At 47.9% G+C, this 21,256-nt stretch overlaps 1 protein-coding gene across 1 annotated transcript; it reads left to right on the top strand.

Moving 5' to 3' along the window:
• The first annotated feature begins 7,297 nt into the window (after nt 1-7,297).
• Nucleotides 7,298-9,241, top strand: LOC149326468 (uncharacterized). Its single transcript, XM_089564586.1, has 3 exons — nt 7,298-7,471; nt 8,085-8,454; nt 9,223-9,241. The coding sequence occupies exons 1-3, from the start codon at nt 7,441-7,443 to the stop codon at nt 9,239-9,241; spliced, it is 420 nt and encodes a 139-aa protein (XP_089420712.1). The 5' UTR covers nt 7,298-7,440.
• The last annotated feature ends 12,015 nt before the right edge of the window (nt 9,242-21,256 follow it).

Genomic DNA, 21,256 nt, shown 5'->3' on the forward strand with positions numbered 1-21,256 from the left:
AGGCCCTGAGCATTGGCAATGCTCAGTATCGCGAATGCACCTCACGCCTTCCATATTTGAATCAATAATGTATTGAAAATCTGCGTCGTAACATTGTTGGTGTGTAAACAGGTTGCTCGGACGATTCCGATGCTTGCGTGGTCATCCTCCATTATTTACGGCACATACCGCAGCATCGATGCGATGCGTGATGTTTGTTCAAGGGCTTGAGCCGCTCCCACTCAGGACGCTTATCGATGATTGCTCTCGCACGTGTACACCACATGCCTCTGTAAAGAAAGAATACAAACTATAAAACTATTTTTAGTCGTGTTATAATGAAGGACAAGCAATTTCGGTATGTAACTGAAAGAAAATTTTGCGCTATTTCGTCCCTCTACGCTGTGCAATCTACAAAGTTTTAGTCAAAAAGACACTGGACAGTTAGAACGTTTCTGTTGACGCCGAGCATATAACCGAGACGGAGGCAGTACTTAAAGAACAGAGTGATTTAAAATGCGCACTTGCGTCCTAGCAGCACGACGTCGCCGTCATAAAATCCGCCTTCACCGCCGTGGCCTCCACCGGTCAAATGTTCACCACTCACGTCTTTCGGAGCAAAGTCATTCATCACTGAGACAAGGATGATAGTGTTCCACCATATTTGCATTGGACGTACGCATGAAAGGCGATGTCATCTTTGATCATGGATTGATCAAGGCAACACGAAGAAAGGCGCAAAAAATTGTACAACACAAACTCAACGCCAACGAGCGAGTGCCAGCGTGTTTTCGCAGTTACTTTCATCGCTTGACACTCAACCCAGCCGCAGGAGAGAAGAAAAACCTGTTCCAAACAAACGCAGGAAACGCGGGGGAGGACTTCTGCATAAAGTCACCGCGCAGCGACAAGGTGGTGTTGGCAGCGACCGGGCACAGTGAACAAGAAGAATCGGAACTTCTCGCCACTTCATGGAAGCCTCGCGGGGAGCGTGGTCGGGAGGGCGGCTTAAAATGCTCGGTCGTGGGTTGTAGAGTGAGCGCCTCCGCGCCGCTTCGGGGAACGGCACTGGGAGGGACAGGAGAGACACAGAGGAGCCCAAGGGGAAGGAACAAAGGCCGATAGAAAAGCCAGGAATGAGCAGGTTTTTTTTTTGCGACCGGACCCAGGAAAAGCAGAGAAGGCGGTGAGGAGAGAAAAGAAAAAAGCTTAAAAAATTGCGCAAAGAGGGGTTACTCGTGTAAGGTTTCTACAGGTGGCTTTTGTTTTTATTTTGTTCTCTCGAGCGCTGTATCTTTTAGCAAGCACGAAGCGTCGACCTTAAGGGAACACCCCAAGCTGCCGGCTCCGTTGAATTAACCTTTTCTTGTTCGTAGAAAGAAATGTTCTGGGCGATTTGTGATTAGTGTGTCTTCCTGATAGAGTGAAGGGTGGGGCCGCTCGCGATGACGCTTGGACAAGTTGCGTTATCAATGGGCGATCACTTGACGAAGAAACGAAGAAGTGCAAAGAATTCCTGCACGAAAACTAACAATTTTCTTTCTTCATCGATGCGTCGCTACAGGCTGCCGCTAGCGAACATTAAGAAAGCTGCTGCAATGAACGCGACAGTAACAAACCTTTTTGAGCCTCTGGCGCAGTCAGCGGAGGCTCGCCATGTTTATCAGCCAGTCTTGAAGTTCTGCACTGTGAAATTCAGAGTAATCTGCGCAGGACTTACAAAGGCTGCTGGCGGATATATACTAGCCGTTTGCCCGCACACAGCCGCCCTGGCTTCGTCAGGGTGCTGCACGGGAAGCCAATATGGCGGTTAGACTCAAAAGAAAACATTCGACAGAAGTCTGTCTGGTTGGGAAATTTAATGTTAGGAGAAGGTAAGTGACGCCAACCAAGTAAAATACAGAAAAAACACGACGTTTCGGGACCGGCTCGGCCCCTTCTTCACGGTGTGACTACGGGCGAGCGCAGCTTGGCTTTTTAAGCCCCTGTGTGGAGGACCTGCGGGTCAATGGCCGCAGCCCATGGACGTAGGATGAGGGGAGAGTCCCCAGGGAACGATTAACATTCTCTCGTGTTTGCTGTATGTGCCACGACTCGAGTAGAAGCCTCCTGCGTGGGTTAGCTTCCGTTTCCAATACAATGGTGCTGTCGAAGTCAATTGGGTGGTCACACCCTTCACAGTGTTCGGCCACGGCGCTGCGTTGACGATTCATGTGACGGACGTCCGCTTTGTGTTGGTTCATCCTTTCCGCGAAGTTCTTCGTTTCCCCTATGTACGACGCCGGGCAGACGGAACACGGAATTTTGTACACGACGCCCTGGGCCTTTTCTCTGGGCTGCCGGTTTTTTGGGCGGGGGAGAAGGCGACCGATAGTGCTGGTCGGTTTGTGCGTTGTCAGCACCCCTTCTTTTCCGAGAATGCGACCGAGCGTCTCGCTCACGCCTCTCACGTAGGGGACGCAAACACGTTTCCGCTTCTGGCATGCGTCTGAGGAAATAATAGACCGGATTTTGTTTTGCCTTTCTTGTTTCCTGATAATGCGCCGGTAATGGTAATTCATCCGGCGCATTATCAGGAAACAAGAAAGGCAAAACAAAATCCGGTCTATTATTTCCTCAGACGCATGCCAGAAGCGGAAACGTGTTTGCGTCCCCTACGTGAGAGGCGTGAGCGAGACGCTCGGTCGCATTCTCGGAAAAGAAGGGGTGCTGACAACGCACAAACCGACCAGCACTATCGGTCGCCTTCTCCCCCGCCCAAAAAACCGGCAGCCCAGAGAAAAGGCCCAGGGCGTCGTGTACAAAATTCCGTGTTCCGTCTGCCCGGCGTCGTACATAGGGGAAACGAAGAACTTCGCGGAAAGGATGAACCAACACAAAGCGGACGTCCGTCACATGAATCGTCAACGCAGCGCCGTGGCCGAACACTGTGAAGGGTGTGACCACCCAATTGACTTCGACAGCACCATTGTATTGGAAACGGATGCTAACCCACGCAGGAGGCTTCTACTCGAGTCGTGGCACATACAGCAAACACGAGAGAATGTTAATCGTTCCCTGGGGACTCTCCCCTCATCCTACGTCCATGGGCTGCGGCCATTGACCCGCAGGTCCTCCACACAGGGGCTTAAAAAGCCAAGCTGCGCTCGCCCGTAGTCACACCGTGAAGAAGGGGCCGAGCCGGTCCCGAAACGTCGTGTTTTTTCTGTATTTTACTTGGTTGGCGTCACTTACCTTCTCCTAACAATATGGCGGTTGGCCGCAATTCACCTTCATGCAGCCCCCGCCTTTCATGCACGAACTGCATGTTTTGCCACTGCGAAGCTCACGCTTAGCCCTTTTCTTTTCTTAGCCCTTTCAGCAAAACCGTGTATGTGTTGATTATCGCATTTATGCGCACGCTGCCCCTCCCCCCCTTCCCCTAAAAAATATCTGCTGGCGTACAACAGTCAATATGCAGACCAAGCACCAAAACCGCAGCACATATCGCTCTGTATACAGGCTGGTATGTCCGGTTTGAGCTCCGTACCGGACTAGTCTGTCCGGTTTCAGCTCCGTACCGGACTGGTCTGTCCGATTTGAGCTTCGAACCGGGAATGGACAGTCCGGTATGAGCTCCGTACCGGAGCGGTCTGTCCGGTTTGGGTTCGATACTGGACCGGTATGAACCGGTATAGCCATCAAACCGGACGGGTCTCGCCGGTATGAGAGTGATACGGGACCGGTATGAAACCGATATGTTCCGGTAAAATCCGGTTTGCCGCGATACCGGATTTTTCAATAGGGGCAATCCGGAGACCGGGGTTCGATTCCCAACTCGACCAGTTTCCTACTCCGTTTTATATATTTATCTGACCCGACTAGAAGGCTTAATTAGATTAATTCGGCAATTAAGCAATTAACTAAACTCAGTCCCACTTACTTGTGGCATCACTATACGATCCCCTTATTTCGTTGCATGGTTACTCGCGAAAGTACTGTTGGCCCAGTTTGAAATTCGTCCGCTGTGACGTCACGACCAGTTCGGCCAACTGAAAAGCGTGACATTTCTGTCGACAACTGCTTACGACGATGAGGCATTAAAAGCTTCCTCCGTAATTCTCTGTCATCTCGGCGGACACCCGAACCGCACCGTACAGGAAGGGAGGAACGCCACCACCCTTTCGGCGCGAAGCTACCGGCGCTTGTATGCTGGTCCTGTAGGAGGGCTTAGAGAGTCTCGTTAAATCTTGTAAGGTGCCCGGATGTTATCGTTCCAGTGCCCGGATGAGCGGAATTCAGTGCCCGGATGTTGGCTGTCAGTCTCGGCGTGACGTCACCACACTGCCAACAACAGGAGCTAAAAGCGTTTCATGCTTAGAATTGGCTGTGGTTTATGTCTGGTTAAACCTGGAAGATTGCGGAAGCAACATCTGCTCGTATCCATATATTGTTGCGTGAGCTATAATGCCCACAGTCTCGCTCTTTCGCGTGCTCTTGCACAACCATACTGTACGATGCCCAGATGTTCTCGTTTCAGTGGCCAAATTAGTGGAATTCAGTGCCCGGATGAGTGGAATTCAGTGCCCGGATGTTGGCTCTCGGTTTCGGCGTGACGTCACCACACTGCCAACAAGGGGAGCTAAAAGAATTTCATGCTTGAAATTGGCTGTGGTTTATGTCTGGTTAAACCTGGAAGATTGCGGAAGCAACATCTGCCCGTAGCCATATATTGTTACGTGAGTTATAATGCCCACAGTCTCGAAGTTTCGCGTGCTCTTGCACAGCCATACTGCGCATGCGCGAGGAGCAAGTGACGTCACTGCGCACAGCTGGCCTGTGCGCCGGGGACGGGGAGCAGGGGACTTCCTTATCTGGCGGAAAATAAAGTTTATCATAATCATCATCTGGCGTGCCTCGCCTTCCTTTCCTTAAAATGATCGGAGTGTAAAACGTTGCCAACGTCAACGCCAATGAACACGATGAACGCTTGCTTCAGCGCCGCGTTTCTGGCACAACCTTGTCAATGCCTGCAGCTCACATCTCTCTCCCATCACCCAACGTATCTATTTTCACGATTTAGGCGTCCGCTGACCCAGAGAGCCATTATGCGCACTTCCTTTCTTTAAAATGATCGGAATCTAAAAAGTGGTCAAGGCCAACGCCAATGCACACAACGAACACCGACGGAGAGAAAGAGAGAACAGAGGTCATTCTAAAGGTCAAACGTGGCCACCGGCCGTGGCTACGCGAAAGGCCGTTCATGAGCATAGTATTGCTTTCGCAATAAAAAATTGGCTGAGGCTTACCTTGTTTAAGCCCGGTAATTGCGAAAGCAATTTCCTCTGGCTGCGCCTAGGCTGGCTGGTGGTGGGTCTTGGTGGTGCTCTTAGTAAGGGTGATGTTATGATAGTTAATGACGCTTAAGCTTCGCCTTTAGGAGTGGAAAGCGACAGCGTGTTGTAGCGCTGCCAGGCAGTCCACGAAACGCCACCACTCGTTCGGCGCGATGCCTTGCCCTTTGAACGCGACCCTTTTGAGGAAAGGCAATTACGCAGTAATTCTCTGTCATCTCGGTGGACACCCGAACCGCACCATACAGGAAGGGAGGAACGCCACCACCCGTTCAGCGCGATGACTTGCCCTTTGAACGCAAGGCTTTTTGAGGGAAGGAAATGGCGCAGTAATTCTCTGTCATCTAGATGGACACCCGAGCCGCACCGTAAAGCGGTGAGCCTCGCGCTCTTCCCGCTATGGGGCGCTACAGCCGCTCACCGCTGTTGGTAGCTACCGCCGCTCTACACTGACGGCGCGAGCTGGGGGCCCTGGGGCCCGATTCTCGATATTCACATTCGCCTGTCGGCGCCATATTGCCTCTCTGATTGGCTGTCAGAAGTGTCAATCGCCGTCAATGGGCGTGCCAATCAGGGTCGGTTACACGAGCACTTTTTGCGGTGACGTCAATTTGACGTGGCATTGAAAATGCATTTTCGTAGCGCTATTTGGTGCCCGGCTGGTACATATATGTGATTGTGAAGGGAAAAGAAGCTACAAGTGGTCCGCCGCGAGAGCACTTGCGCTCGACTTGCCAATTTGGAGAAAATAGCTGCACACCGGAAATGGCAACATCCTAGAATCTGATTGGTTGGAACAATATCACGTAAAGCACGTGATAGGCACACATTTTGGAGTGATGTCAGAATGACGTTTCATCACGTTTACGTTGTGCCGCCATTGCAAAAAATGGCTGAAATTCGCCGCCATCATTTCGCCCGGCAAAAGGTACCCGAATCATGCAAATGGGTTAGTGAAATGTTGATTTATACGGCGTTAGGTAGCCGCACTTTAACGGGTATTTATTTCAAGACAAAACTAAGCTCACAAAAGTCTTGTTTTGATTGTACAATGTAATGGTATGGCGTTATAAGAGCACATCTGAAATAAGCAACCCTTGAGAGCGTTAATAGTGAAGGCTTAAGCGTACAGCCGCATAGGGGCGCTAACTGCTCTCCCGTTGCAAATCCTTCGCTCGCAGTGAGAAATCATCGGTCCGTGCGGTTAGTGAAGCGCGAAAATTGCTCGAATGGCGGTGCCGGCGCTGCGATTTGCTGCTCGTTGCATTCATTCGTCGTTTGTTAAATCCTATAAGTGGGAAAGGTGAGCGACCTTCGAGGTCACCGCGATGCTTTCGAGTTGTCTCTGACTAGACAGCTCGTCTGTGCAATCACCTGACGAGGCATATGGTGTGGTGGCTATGCAAGGATGCATTGCGGCGAGAAGCAGTGCCGAACTGTCGAGCTCTGAGGGGCGATCGCCAGCTGTGAAACGTCGCAGAACGGATGGGCTTTGCGCGCGTGATGAGCGGATGACACGCGGCCGAGCAACAAACTCCAGGAATGTGTCGGGCTTCTCGACGAGACATCCGTGTGTGTGTAGCGTCATTCTCATTCCTTTTGCATGCATGCTGCGAATCAGAAATTTTTATTCGGCATTTCGCGTTGCTTTTTTTTTTTCATCATACTGTTTTCAGTTTTTGCACACGGCTCAAGTGGAGAAGACAAAGTCTAGCATGCTAGTACGTTGGTCGATTTCTTTGTTTTTGGTGTTGATGAATGGGAAAGGCAGCATAGGGGAAATCAGCTGGAAGGCGTCGTTTCCTTAAGTGTGGAAAAAAAAATCGCGTGAAACTGTAAAAGAATACTATACCCTGGCTTAAGCATTATGAGTGAAGCAGACAAAAGTGATTTTGCTATTCAAGGTAATATTTTCATAACAGTGTTACATCATCAGTTGCACAGCAGTCACGTGGAAATGACCGTAGGAGGGTGAAAAAAATCATCTCTTTAGGGCGCGCGAAAAACAAATATGTACGACTCTTGTACATTTTATTTACAGGTGTGTTGTTCCTGCTGGTGAAGGTTCCAGCTCACTCGAAGTCTGTGCGGGATCCATCCATGACCCGTTTGTGTGCAATCTCTCTTCATGTGCTGCCCGCATGGAAATCGTCAAGCTGGTGAGCACGCGCTTAGTGTGTTGGGGCAAGCATTAAGGGATAACATGTTAGCCTTTAGTAAGATTGCATACGGCTAATGATATCTGATTGCATTTATATATAGTTTATTCAGCAAGCAAGAACAGTGTAAATAGAACCACATATGGAAATAATGTAAATTAATCATGTCTGTACTTTTCAGGTGACAGCGGAGATAGGTGTGCATGACACGCAGTGTTGTTCTGTGGTTTTGAATTTATCTCAGTGACCGCAATGTCAAGGTAGCCCCATTTCGATTGGTGCAAAATGCGAAAGCATGCATATGCTAAAAAACTCAAGGTAGTCATAAACAGTTAAACTTGTGCCCTTCCTTGCAGTGCATTCTGTAGCGGTTTTCTTGAGCATAAAAAGACTGTAGTAATTATTTCTGTGCATCAGTATGGGAAATCTGCCATCAAGTACCTCTAGCTATATAGAAACAGTTTTCTTTGATACTAATGATTGGTTTTGCAGTGAGCGTATTTTACATTTGTACGTAAAACTAGACTATTTCTGAACACTATGTCTAGGTCGTTGGGAGATTTCAGTGCACAGCATTGATTAGTGTGCAGGTGATGGCGTGCATCTTATGCAGATGTGGCAGGCCACCCTCACCATGGGGTCTCATGTGCTCTGGAGCCAGGATACCAGATTCATGTTTGGTCACTTCCCAGCTGGTCTGGTTACCAGCTGGGTGGCCATACCGGGCTCCTGAGGTGTCTGCAAAGGCCATGGTACAGCATGATCAAGAGTCCTCTGCGAAGGTCACCACAGCTTGCATTGTGCAACCCAACATATTCATCCACACTCAGCTGCAGGACCATGACACCTCTGGCAAGTGGTGATAATAGCAGGAGCACCAACACCTACAACAAGGAGGAGGACACAGCACCATTTGGGTTCTGCCTGACAGACCGGAAGTGCATGATCAGCAGCTGCGTGCGGCAATTGCACTCACTGCCATGGTTTTCACGTGTAGCTATGCCACAAGTAATCAGTGTACATTTGCTCTGCTTCAAGTTTGATGGCATACTGCTAGGAAGCCGGTGAAGTCTTCATCATTTCGGTGTTCTTCATTAAACTAGACCATATTGGTGGTATCCATGACAGTAGAAATCAGTTTTGTCTGGTGCTGCAGTTTTTTGTGAGTCAGGAAGTGTCCCAAGTGTTTTCAGCCTACCGTCTGCCAACTTGCTGAGTGCGTGCTTCAACACATGCTTTGGTGATTGTGAAGAAGTGCTTTCCTTCGAGTGGTGCCTCCCTATGTGCTCTGCTTGTACACAACGCACATTTTATTTGGTGCTTAAGTTCAGTGAAAGACAGGAAGCCACCAAAATGTTTTCCTTCTAGCACCAGGGTGTTCACTGCACATGCATTCACCAGTGCTTTTCTGTTTGCTTTGGTGTTTGTTGAGAGCCAGCAGTCCACAACATCCTCAACATACAGCATGGTCATTGTGTCTCTAGTCATTTACAACATCTGTTCTTCAGGGTGCAACATGCCTTGTGTGGCACTGTTTGTGTGATAAGATCGCAACATGCTTTGTCTCATGGCATCTGGTTGCCTCTGTGTGCTTGCTTTTGACTGCCTCTTTCACAAGCTGCTTGTAGTTATACAGCAGTGAACTATTTTTCCTGAAGGAGAAGTCAGTAATTGTTTCATGGTCATTTTCCCAGATGAAAATGCAAGGCCTGGCCAGCGTCTTCACACGTCTACCCATTCCCATCTTCTAGCTCAAATTTGTACCTGTGACGAAAACCTAGAATTTGTATATTAATTCAGTTGAAGGTAAATGGAGGTATAAATTATGCAGCTGGACGTAATTTGTGTTTCAATAATAAAGCTCCAAATGGCATTTTGTAGCTGGAAGGGCATGATCCGGTTCAATAATTCTACAGGAAATGGATCATAATAGTCGTAGTAGTAGTAGTAAACTTTGTTGATCTTTCTGGGTTACCCAGGCGGTCTTCCCAGGTTTGGGATCTTTTTCTCCTTCCAGGATTTGTGGTCTGTGTTCTTTTTCTGTGCTGGGCCATCAACCTTGAATGCATGCATTGGAAGATCACTGCCCACCTGTCCTCCCAGTGAAACTCTGTTAGATCCCATTTTCATTGACATGTTTCCTTGCGTTTTGCTTCATGAAAATTGGGGATGCTGTTTGGTCATTTTATGAAAAATCCGAGACAACCTGCTCACCCCCTGAACCCTTAGTGTGACTGGATCATATCAGTGTACGTGCTGCCATTTTTCTGTTTAGCAAAGGCGACTGCTGGCTACTTAAGTTTGCGAACTAGGCAACACTAATGTGCATGTATACCACTGTCAAACGGTTATGAAAGACGGGTCTGTCCCAAAAAAATTCTTATCTTTGTAGACGCAACATATTCGTCAATGTGTATTGTTGCACTAGGTAATGATTCGCAGTTAGGCTGCATAATGAATTCTAGGATGCATGAAGTTCAGTGATGGAAATAAATTATTTTGCCAATAATGGCTTCCACAAACTTTTTACTCTGCATGTAAAAGGCACCTCACTTTTTTTAAGCAAATTGTAACACCTAAGAGGCAATGCAACTTGTCTCGCTCCCCAAAAATGTAGGGGCACACTTAAGCTCAGCATTCATGGGTATCACACAACAGTGTTTATGGCTCCCTGCAGCGGTTTCTCTTCACACACACAGTCACTGTTCTTCATTCGTGTTCACACATTTATCACAGTTGCCTCAACACAGGTTCTTTGAACTCTTCCGCACTGTAGTTCACCTACATAATGTTATTGTAATTAGTTTCTCACTAATTGGCACATCTCTAGTTCACTGCAGTAATTACAATGCTAGGCTTCAAATTAAGCCAACAGCACCCGCGCATCACTCCCTCCCACTTTGTACCTCAGTAAAGTCAATGTGCCTGCATGGCCTAGTTGGTAGCGTGCCTGGCTGGCGATCCAGGGGTCATGGGTTTCAAGGCAGACAGAAATTTATTAATTTTCTGTACGTAAAATCTATTATTTTATAAAGTGAAGTAGTTTCAGACATGTGCTGACGTTTGATTCAGATTACAAATCCTCTTGTCAGTGTCTTTCCCTGCCGACATACACGCGTGAAGCACGTTTTTTGACACAATGCCGGCTGGATAACACTGGGTCTTCTGCAGAATCGCAGCCTCTCTCCTTGACAGTGGTGTGTGCAGGCTTTCTGTACCTTTCTTTTCTGGTTGCACATGGCACCCAATAACTTCTTAGCACTAATTGCTATGCCATCATATACCATACAGCACTAATGATATTACTTGGTGGTAGTCAGAAAAAAAAATATTCTTATAGTGTGAAAAAAGAATAGCAGCCTGTTTCTAACTGACTTGGTTTGGTTTCATACTTCTGCTAGAACTTAAAGAGAAATTAGCCAGCAAAGCTGTACAAGACGGTAACTTTTCAGGGGGCTTAAATTTTATGCACAGGCACTTGCAATGACTCCAATTTCATCAACATTTTGCAACCTGTTCTATCATTATATTGGTGATGAATAGCTTCTGTTCATTAATTTAACACTCTCCTCGGGGAAACTCTGAGTCAAACTTGCTTGACATTTTTCACGCTGCCTTAATCATGCTAAAAAAAAAAACAATTTACCCTCCATGCGCACACACCACTAGGCATTTTAAGTGTTATTTTTTTTTCATGCAGTGGAGTGTAATACATACATAGAAGGGAGAAATCTCCAACCTGTCACTTATGCTCGAGCACCAGAGTGGATTTGAAATGCACATATCATTCTTGCCCAAACAAACCGAAACCTCCTTTCCAAGGGATGGAATCACAGGAGCGATGGGAGGCTGCTCTGCGCATTGCATCATGGTCTGGGCCTTGAAGGTCACCGCAGCCAAACAGTGCCTGGTCACCTAGAGTGGCCTGACGGCCGGCGCCAACCTGTTCAACACCCCTTCAGCCACCCTCACCTGATCCACTGAAGTGGGACTAATAAAGTTATTACCAACCAAGGGCTCCTTCCTGCCAACGCGTTTCACCACAGTAATTTTGAACTGCTTCATTGAACAAATAATCTCTGAGCTGTACACAAGCTTTGTTCTCAGTACAGGTAGGCCCTTTGTTATTGGAATGTGGTAATCTACTTTTGCAGAGCAACTTTGATTGGTCCTCAGTGTCCTTTCAGACATTTGCCAACATTTCAGCACCTACATCTGGTATGGTGTCCTTCACTGAACTGTAGATGTCATATTTTGAGTGTACATAGAGGGTTGTCTATTTTAGTTCACAGTAAAGGAAAGTACTTTGAGAGTGAACGCATTTCATTGAGCATTACTCTCCTGTAGTGCACAATAGTGGCATCACAGGGTCTTTATTGCATCAGCGTATGGTGTAAATGTTGCCTAACGGCATTGTGATCCACCACTCAAAGAGAACCAACAATGGCCCTGATATGTATGTGATCAGGAGTTTGCACAGAGGGAAAGTCATGCACTTGCACATCAGGCTAGAAACATGACTGAGGCCTCTTGTAGATTGCTCGTGGAGTGCACATGGCTTGCCAAAACCAATCCACATTATCCAGTGTTATGCTGCATTAATGGACCTTCTGCCAGAATACCACTGCTTGTCTGTGATGCTGCCTCCCTCAAATACTGTGGGCCATGTTAGCCTTGCATTTCATGCCCCCTTTGTGTGTTATCTTGCTGCTGTGCAATGCTTGTGCTCTTCTTGTTGTGTTGCTGTTCTTCCTTCTTAACTCACCATTGTTTTTATTCTCCTTCAGCTCCTTTACCTGACACCGAGGCATGTTCAGGCTTAATATGACATGTGCACTAGATAATACGCGTGTATGTGCATCCTATGATAATAACTTGCATGCACGTTAAAGAACCCCAGGTGGCCAAATTTTTCGGAGCCCTCCACTACGGCGTCCCTCATAGCTTGAGTTGCTTTGGGACATTAAACCCCAATAAACCAAACCAATAACTTGCATGAAGCGAATAAAGCAAGTGTCTTGCACACTGCATTAGCTGTTTGTAATGTGGCATCACCCTCCACTTTCACTATCCTCTTCTATATTCGTCCCACTCCCCAATGTTGAGTAGCATATGTGAAGATATCTTTTTCCAGCCGACTTCACCTCTCTTGACATCATACGTTGCCCTCTTACAAGGAATTTTGCTGCATTGAAAGGAGCTGCCTGGTGCTGCTGTAGATGCATTACTGTTGTCCTACAGCAAAGGAATTGTAGGGATGGGCATGACAAATTTTGTTTCACCTCTCACATTTTGGTGCGTACTTGCATCACACGAGTGGTGTAGCTGCCTATATGCCCTTGGTAAGTGCTGTGTGCTCATTGTTAGACAGAATTAAAGAGATTGAGGGCCTTTTCAAACATTGAAATTAAATAGCATTATTGAGAGCCTTTTTTTATTTGAATGGAATAATGTACCTGCCACTCTACGCCATGCATTCGTGAGGTGCTTTTATATAAAGTCCGTAAAGTCTGCTTGCAGGCAGACTTAGTTAATGTTCACAAAGCAAAAGATGAGTGCCATGTCCTATTCAGATTAAGTGAAACGCCAACACTGTGAAATACATGCTTCTGTTGACAGTGGACTTTTAGCTGTGTCTTTTTCTTTAAGTACTGGCAGGAAACAATATCTCCCTATTTTGCTTTCGCATTTGACGCTTTTGATAATAAGAAGTACGCGCTCATAGCGTTGCACTTGACGCGATTCGCAGTCGCGTTTCGTGCGCGGCCGCTTGCAAACGTAACCAAGGGTAGCGTTAAGTTCTATGCACCTGAAGAAGTGACACGGTGAGGAAAAGCTTTCCAACGCCACTGACGCGTTGAGGTTACGATCGAGAGCCAGCCGTTTCTCCGCCAATTCCTCTCCCCGTGACGCTGATCGCATCTCAAGTACGGAGATGCGACACGCTGCGCGATGGCTTCGGGCAATAAGCGGTCGCTCTTATTTCCGTGACGACCGGCCACAGGGTCTTTAGCGTCGCATTCAGCACCATCACTCAGCTAATGTGTGGCGAGTACGCCGAGACCGCCGCCGCAACGCATTTCACCGTCCATCTCTACGGTGCTACTGTGCTAACTCACCTTCGCGCCGCAACTCGGCGTTGTTTTTTGTACTTGGCGCCAAGTAGCAGGCGACACTTCATTTTTTTGTCGTACTTTTGTCTTTATTCTTCGATGTCGTCATTCTATTCTGCTGTTACGCATTTTCGCACCGCCCCGATTCACACGTCACGGGTACGCCCCGCTCATGGCGGATTGGCGAATATCGAGAATCGGGCCCCTGGTTTTTCGCAGCTAGTGTGACGTCACTCCGGCTGTAGCGCCCCTAGCGGAGGAGCGCGTGGCTCACCGCTGTTAACCGCTGTTGGTAGCAACGTTTGTTGGTAGCTACCGCCGCTCTACACTGACGGCGCGAGATGGGGGCCCTGGTTTTTCGCAGCTGGTGTGACGTCGCTCCGGCTGTAGCGTCCCTAGCGGAGGATCGCGAGGCTCACCGCTGTTGGTAGCTACCGCCGCTCCACACTGACGGCGCGAGCGGGATTAGGCACATGCACACATCATATGGGCTAAGGTGGCTCGTTCTCCACAGGCCCTACATTTCCCGTCCTTTAGTGAATTGCAAGGAGTCATGGGAGGTTTTGCTACGCAGCCAGGACCTCCAGGAACAAAAAGAGACCATCAGATATGCCTTCGAAGCCGCCCGGTTCCAGGGGATCTCTGCCGTCTGACAAGGACGGGATGGCGAGGCCGCCGTCCTGATTATCTGATATAATAAAGTTTTTCTAAGCCTAAGCGCGAGCTGGGGCCTGGTTTTTCGCAGCTGGTGTGACGTCACAACAGAGGTCAAGCTAACGGACAGTGGTAACTACCGCCGCGCCACGCTGAAGGCACAAACCGCTAGCCGTATTGCTTTCGCAATAAAAAAAAACTCTGCCCCTCCCGTAACCGAGAGTAGAGTAAGCATGAAATGTTTACGGGCATAACACATTGGTTGTAGATGGTACTAGTCAAAATCTTGAAATGGGTCTAGTGTTCAACACACCACACCACACATACTGTGCACTGCTCCATGTGGATGCAATCGTTTCCTGTGAGTGTCTGGGGAATCTCTTCCACCCTGCCTCGTCAGCTGTATTCGGTTTCTGTTTGCCTTTCACCTTTGTAATCATTGTTTGCATTCCTCGGTTATTTGTACCACTTTGCCTATGTGACACTGGTGTCGTCACCACTTGATTACGTCACACATAATTGATGACGAATTAATGACAAATCATTAAGAAGTGACTACTTACTAATTAATGACTGAATAGAAATTAACTGCTAATTAATGACGCTGAAGCTTCGCCTTTGCGAGTGGAACGCGACAGCGTGTTGTAGCGCGGCAAGGCAGTCCACGGAACGCCACCACCCGTTCGGCGCGATGCATTGCCCTTTGAACGCGACGCTTTTTGTGGAAAGGAAATTACGCAGAAATTCTCTGTCATCTCGATGGACACCCGAACTGCACCGTACAGGAAGGGAGGAACGCCACCACCCTCCCGGCGGCCTGTTCGCCAAATGCAGCCGGTACAGCCAGCGATGATAGCGCCGCCCACCGGCAGGTAGCAGCCACATTAAGGCTGGTTATAAATATTCATTCAGAACAACGGCTTGACATCGCCGCTATGGCGCAGTGGATTAGAGGCACGTGTTGCGTATGGAAGGTCGGCCGTTCGACTCCCCTCTCTGTGCTGCAATTTTATTGTTTTCTTTAATTTAATTTCTTTATTTTTTTGCCTTTTAGGTCGCAAATCGTGATGCTTAGTGGCATATAACGCCGTTTAAGATTTGAAAAAACATTTTCTGCATATTTAATACACATTATTCACAGCACTGGAACATGAGTTTTGATTTTAAACTAAATATTACATGATAAATAACAATACCTTGGTATAGACTTTTAAGCATTATTTAGGGATTTATTATCGCTTTTAGGTAAGCCCTTGTGACAATCTTCAGTCACCGTGATCGATTCACCGTGGTTTCAAGCATTGTGGCTGTACAGGCTGCAGTTGGCGAATACGCCTCCCGGCGCGATGCTTGCCTTTTGAACGCAAGGCTTTTTGAGGAAAGGAAATTGTGCAGTAATTGTCATCTCGGTGGACACCCGAACCGCACCGTAAAGGAAGGGAGGAAAGCCACCACTCGCTCGGCGCGATGCCTGGCCCTTTGAACGCAACGTTTTTGTGGAAAGGAAATGGCGCAGTAACTCTCTGTCATCTCGGTGGACACCCGAACTTCACACAGGAAGGGAGGAAGGCCACCACCCGCTTGGCGCGATGCCTTGAACTTTAAAAGCAAGGGTATTTGAGGAAAGTAAATGGACAGGTAATTCTCTATCTCGATGGACACCCGAACCGCACCGTAGAGGAAGGGAAGTACGCCACCACCCGTTCGGCGGAAAGCTACCGGCGCTTGTATCCCGGTCTTGTAGGAGGGCTTAGAGAGTCTGGTTAAATCTCGTGAGGTGCTCGGATGTTCTCGTTTCAGTGCCCGGATGAGTCGAATTCATTGCCGGGATGTTTGCTCCCGGTCTCGGCGTGACGTCACCACACTGCCTACAACGCTGGCTGAACGCATTTTATGCTTAAAATATCTCGGTGGACACCTGAAGCGCGCCTTAAGGGAAGGAAAATGAAAAGAAAATTGGTTTTAAGGAAAGGAAACGACGCCTGTCTCTCTCCTATACTGGTGGTTGCCACAACCATGACGTAAGGGCCTTAAGGAAAAGTAAATGAAATGAAAATTGGTTTTAAGGAAAGGAAATGCCTGCCTCACATATCTTTGTGTACACCCGAAAGGGGTGTACACTACAGTACATGTCTCTAAAGCAACCTTCTAAGACATTACCGTATTCACTACACGCGCATCTCCTCCTCCGCCTCCGCACAGGCGGACGGCAGAACGCCTCCACCGTTATTGTGGTGCTCCCTGTGCATTGTGCGCGAACGTCGACAGCCGTGACGTCAAACCAAGCGTAACTGAAGCTTTTCGCTTGAATATCCAGGCTTAACCACAGCTGAGCCACTGTCAATTTTTTAAGGCGGATGCCTTTAATGCCGCATCGTTGTAAGCAGGAGTTGTCGACAGAAATGTCACTCTTTTCAATTGGTCGAGATGGTCGTGGCGTCACAATGCACGAATTTAAAACGGGGCCAATTGTACTTGGCCTAGTAATCATAAAACCAATTAAAGGGATGGTATAGTTATGCTCCAAGCAAGTGGGACTGAGTTTAGTTAATTAGTAAGTTAACCAATTAAGCAAGGTATGTTGCTGGGCGAATTGGTTGGGGTACATCTTGATAAAAACAGCGCTTGCTGACAAAAGACCAGAACAAGAAGGACACACAACCGCGCTGACTAACAACTTTTATATCGGCTCCCTTCCGAAATAAAAGTTGTTAGTCAGCGCAGTTGTGTGTCCTTCATGTTTTGGTCTTTTGTCTGCAAGCGCTGTTTTTCTCAAGACTAACCAATTAGCCTAAATGTCCATTCTATTCAGACCAGAGAAATAAATGAAACTAAAGTACAGAAAGGTGGGCAAGTTGGTTATTATTATCCATGGTAAAACAGCGCGGAAAAAACACGAGGACGGAACAAACACGACAACACGAGCGCTGACTTTCAACTGACGATTTATTACGCACATGTGTACATATATAGCATTCCCGCCAAACACTAAACAGAACAAAAAAACACTGCATCATCACTGAAAATATTAAATCTACATATCTACAAATGCATGCTCCAAAAAGGTGATTTCGCGGTTAGCCAGTGATAATGAGGGCTTACTAATGCATGCTGTACCCCCTTTGTCAATGTAATATGCCTCTACTATTTCCCTTACTATCTGATCCTTATGTTTGAAGATGACGGATGTCTGATGAAGCAATGGGGCGCACGTGTGCTCAGGTTGCCTGTAGTGAAGCGCCAAATTCGAACCGGCTGCCTTGTCCAAAGAATTATGGTGCTCCCTTAGGCGTTCGTTTAGACATCTCCCAGTCTGGCCAACATACCACCCACCGCAAGAAAGGGGAATCTTATAAAAACACCCTCGATGCACTCAACCCTGCTCTCTACGTGTGCTGTGGTACAACCACCACCGATCCTCCTTCCTAGTAGGGCCTCTCGCTTCCGCTGCACAGCTCGGCAAATGTTGCTTAATTTTCTGCGAGACGAAAATACCACATCAATTTGAAACTTTCGCCCCACTTTCTTCAGACGGTGTGAAAATGCGTGGACGTATGGGATGACAGCTATCTTCCGGCGCTTTGAGACTTCATTCGCCTGAGGAACACGCTTATGGTCCGATTTGATTTTGGCCACCAACTTTTCGCATAACCTTCCAATAGTTGCCTCAGGAAAACCAGCGTGCTTAAGCCTGGAAATTTGGCCTTGCACTCCTTTCTCAATAAGATGGACACACGACTTGGTCAGAGCGGCGCGAACACAAGACAAGGCGATGCCTTCCTTTACCAGCTTAGAATGCCCGGACTGAAAACTGAGTAAGGGCTTTACGGAGCGAGGCGAATACAACCAGCAAACGTGTCCGGGCTCAAGTCTCAGCTCCACATCCAAGAACTGAATCCTACCTTGTTTAACGTTCTCCATGGATAAAGCAAGTCCATGACCATTACTGACAAATGTGTTCACGACATCCTGCGTGCATTGTTTGTTTTTTACAAAAACGAGGTAATCGTCCACGTATCTGTGTACTTTCAGTACGCCTTCCGGTAACTCTCCTGCAATTGCTTTGTCAATTCTGCTAAGGAACAAGTCACTTAGCAGCGGAGCCACGCGAGAACCAATGCATATCCCGGAACGCTGTATAAACACACCTTCATTCCATTCAACAATGGTAGACCGGAGGTACATACACAGCACTTCAAGAAAAGCATCAACAGATACACCGAAAACATTGCGGAAGCGCACTTCATCATTTTCCTCACTTATACATTCTGTTTGCTGCGCTTTGTAAGAGTGCAAGGCCAAATTTCCAGGCTTAAGCACGCTGGTTTTCCTGAGGCAACTATTGGAAGGTTATGCGAAAGGTTAGTGGCCAAAATCAAATCGGACCATAAGCGTGTTCCTCAGGCGAATGAAGTCTCAAAGCGCCAGAAGATAGCTGTCATCCCATACGTCCACGCATTTTCACACCGTCTGAAGAAAGTGGGGCGAAAATTTCAAATTGATGTGGTATTTTCGTCTCGCAGAAAATTAAGCAACATTTGCCGAGGTGTGCAGCGGAAGCGAGAGGCCCAACTAGGAAGGAGGATCGGTGGTGGTTGTACCACAGCACACGTAGAGAGGAGGGTTGAGTGCATCGAGGGTGTTGTTTATAAGATTCCCCTTTCTTGCGGTGGGTGGTATGTGGGCCAGACTGGGAGATGTCTAAACGAACGCCTAAGGGAGCACCATAATTCTTTGGACAAGGCAGCCGGTTCGAATTTGGCGCTTCACTACAGGCAACCTGAGCACACGTGCGCCCCATTGCTTCATCAGAGATCCGTCATCTTCAAACATAAGGATCAGATAGTAAGGGAAATAGCAGAGGCATATCACATTGACAAAGGGGGTACAGCATGCATTAGTAAGCCCTCATTATCACTGGCAAACCGCGAAATCACCTTTTTGGAGAATGCATTTGTAGATATGTAGATTTAATATTTTCAGTGATGATGCAGTGTCTTTTTGTTCTGTTTAGTGTTTGGCGGGAATGCTATATATGTACACATGTGCGTAATAAATCGTCAGTTGAAAGTCAGCGCTCGTGTTATCGTGTTTGTTCCGTCGTCGTGTTTTTTCCGCGCTGTTTTACCATAAATGAAACTAAGTAGGAGATTGGTCGAGTTGGGGATTCGAACCAGGGTCTCTGGAGTGCGAGACGAGCATGCTAACCACTCCGCGATGCCCTCTCAATGGTTTGGAATGAACAAAGGCGCGTCTGGTGAATACGGTGTCTTCGTCCACTCCCATCTTCCTCCCTTCCAGTTACGGTGAGGTTCAGGTGTCCACCGAGATATGCGAGACAGGTACATTTGCTTCCCTGAAAAATCGATTTACCGACGAGCAAGGCGTAGCGCCGAACGGGCGATGGCGTGCTCCCTGGCAAGTTGCACGACGCTGTCGCGTTCCACTCTCGGAGGCGAAGCGAAGCGTAACATCTCAACCACACATCAGTGACGCCTGTGATTTCCTTACGAACAGAATCGTCAACATCATCACCGGCACAAAACACACAACGCAAGTGAAGATGGGCAGTAGAGGCACTCTGCAAGGGGCAGTACAACAAGGGGCGAAACAACAGGTTTAACGTTTCGGTCTTGCATGTGTGTATTCCAAAGGCTATGAAGTCCAGTCAGCAGGATCATATCAAAGATCTTGGAATCATGTTAGGAAACAACAAGGTCGCGGACACTGTAGGAATTTAGGAGAAAATAGTTTGTAGCGTCCTCTGCAACACATCACAAAACAAAATCGCATTTTTGCGGTCTATAAGACAATGTTCAATTTTTTAGGCAGATTGCAAAAGGGGCAGACTACAGAAGACACAAAAACGTTTTTCCTATCGAGCCACGTGTTGACAGGTAGAGTTTCGGTGTGTAATTTATAGAAAAATGTTTTGGTGCAAGGAGGAATTGGTATTTTATGCACTCGCTTTGAAACATGAAGAACATGAGCCCAATCTAGACAGAACGATGTAGTGGGGTCAGAAATAACACCGAGTAGAAAATTGGTCTAGCTCGGGAACCGAACCATGGTCTCTGGAGTGGGAGAGGAGCACGCTAACCACTCCGCCATGCCAGCCGGAAAGTTTGGAATGAACAAAGGCGCGTCTTGTGAATACGGAGTCCTCGTTCACTCCAATCTTCCCCCTTCCCGTTATGGCCAGGTTCAGGTGTCCACCTACATATGCGAGACAGGTATATTTCCTTTCGTGGAAAACCAATTTGCCTACGAGCAAGTCAACAGCCGAACGGGCGATGGCGTTCTGTGGACTCCCTGGCAGCTTGGCGGAATGGTCACGTGACCAAATATAGCTGCGCCCATGCTCCCTTGCTGTTAAGCGTCTATAAATGCGCGCTAGCTTTGGCGTGAATGCTTTGCAATGCAGTTCTCTAAAGAGAAATGACAACGACAGGAAGAAGCGAGAAAGCGACAACGCGCAGAGGAGACGGCAGAACAGCGTGAAGAACGTCTTGCAAAGCGTCGTGGTAGTGGTGGCGAAACTTTGTTTCCAGCGGGTGTAGAGGAGCGACACGAAGTCACCCCCCGCTTAAACGGCCGCCGCTATCCCTTGGGCAGCGGCGGCGTCTTCAGCCAGCTGGAGGAGCTTGATCTGTGTCCCCAGGTCAGGGCTGAGCAATAGAGCCTCCCAATGAGCAGAGTCGGTATTGAACTGACTCGCGGGTAGGTACTGAGGGCAGTTCCAGATCATATGATTTAGATCGGCTTTGCTATCACAATTTTTGCATTTGTCTGAGTAGAGTCCTTCCGAATAGAAGCTACACAATTGGGGATTTGGATAGGTGTTAGTTTGAAGTTTCCGCCAGGCTTTGGCCTGTTGCTTGGAGAGCGTTTTTTCTGCTGGGGAGAATCTGAGTCTTGCTAGCCTGTAGTGCTGCATGATATCTCTGTAAGAAAACAACCTGTCCTTGGCGGAGTATAGGGCGGGTGGGCTGCACGACCCCGCTCGGCGGGATAGTTC

The sequence above is a fragment of the Amblyomma mixtum genome, chromosome 10, assembly GCF_055824585.1.
Source record: "Amblyomma mixtum isolate Tamu chromosome 10, ASM5582458v1, whole genome shotgun sequence".
In the NCBI taxonomy this organism is placed as follows: Eukaryota; Metazoa; Arthropoda; class Arachnida; order Ixodida; family Ixodidae; genus Amblyomma; species Amblyomma mixtum.

Bases quoted from the DNA above. Each gene is read 5' to 3' on its own strand.
- LOC149326468 (XM_089564586.1), top strand. From the start codon at position 7,441: ATGTGCTGCCCGCATGGAAATCGTCAAGCTG. The intron at 7,472-8,084 runs GTGAGCACGCGC...CATCTTATGCAG, and splicing joins GCATGGAAATCGTCAAGCTG to ATGTGGCAGGCCACCCTCAC.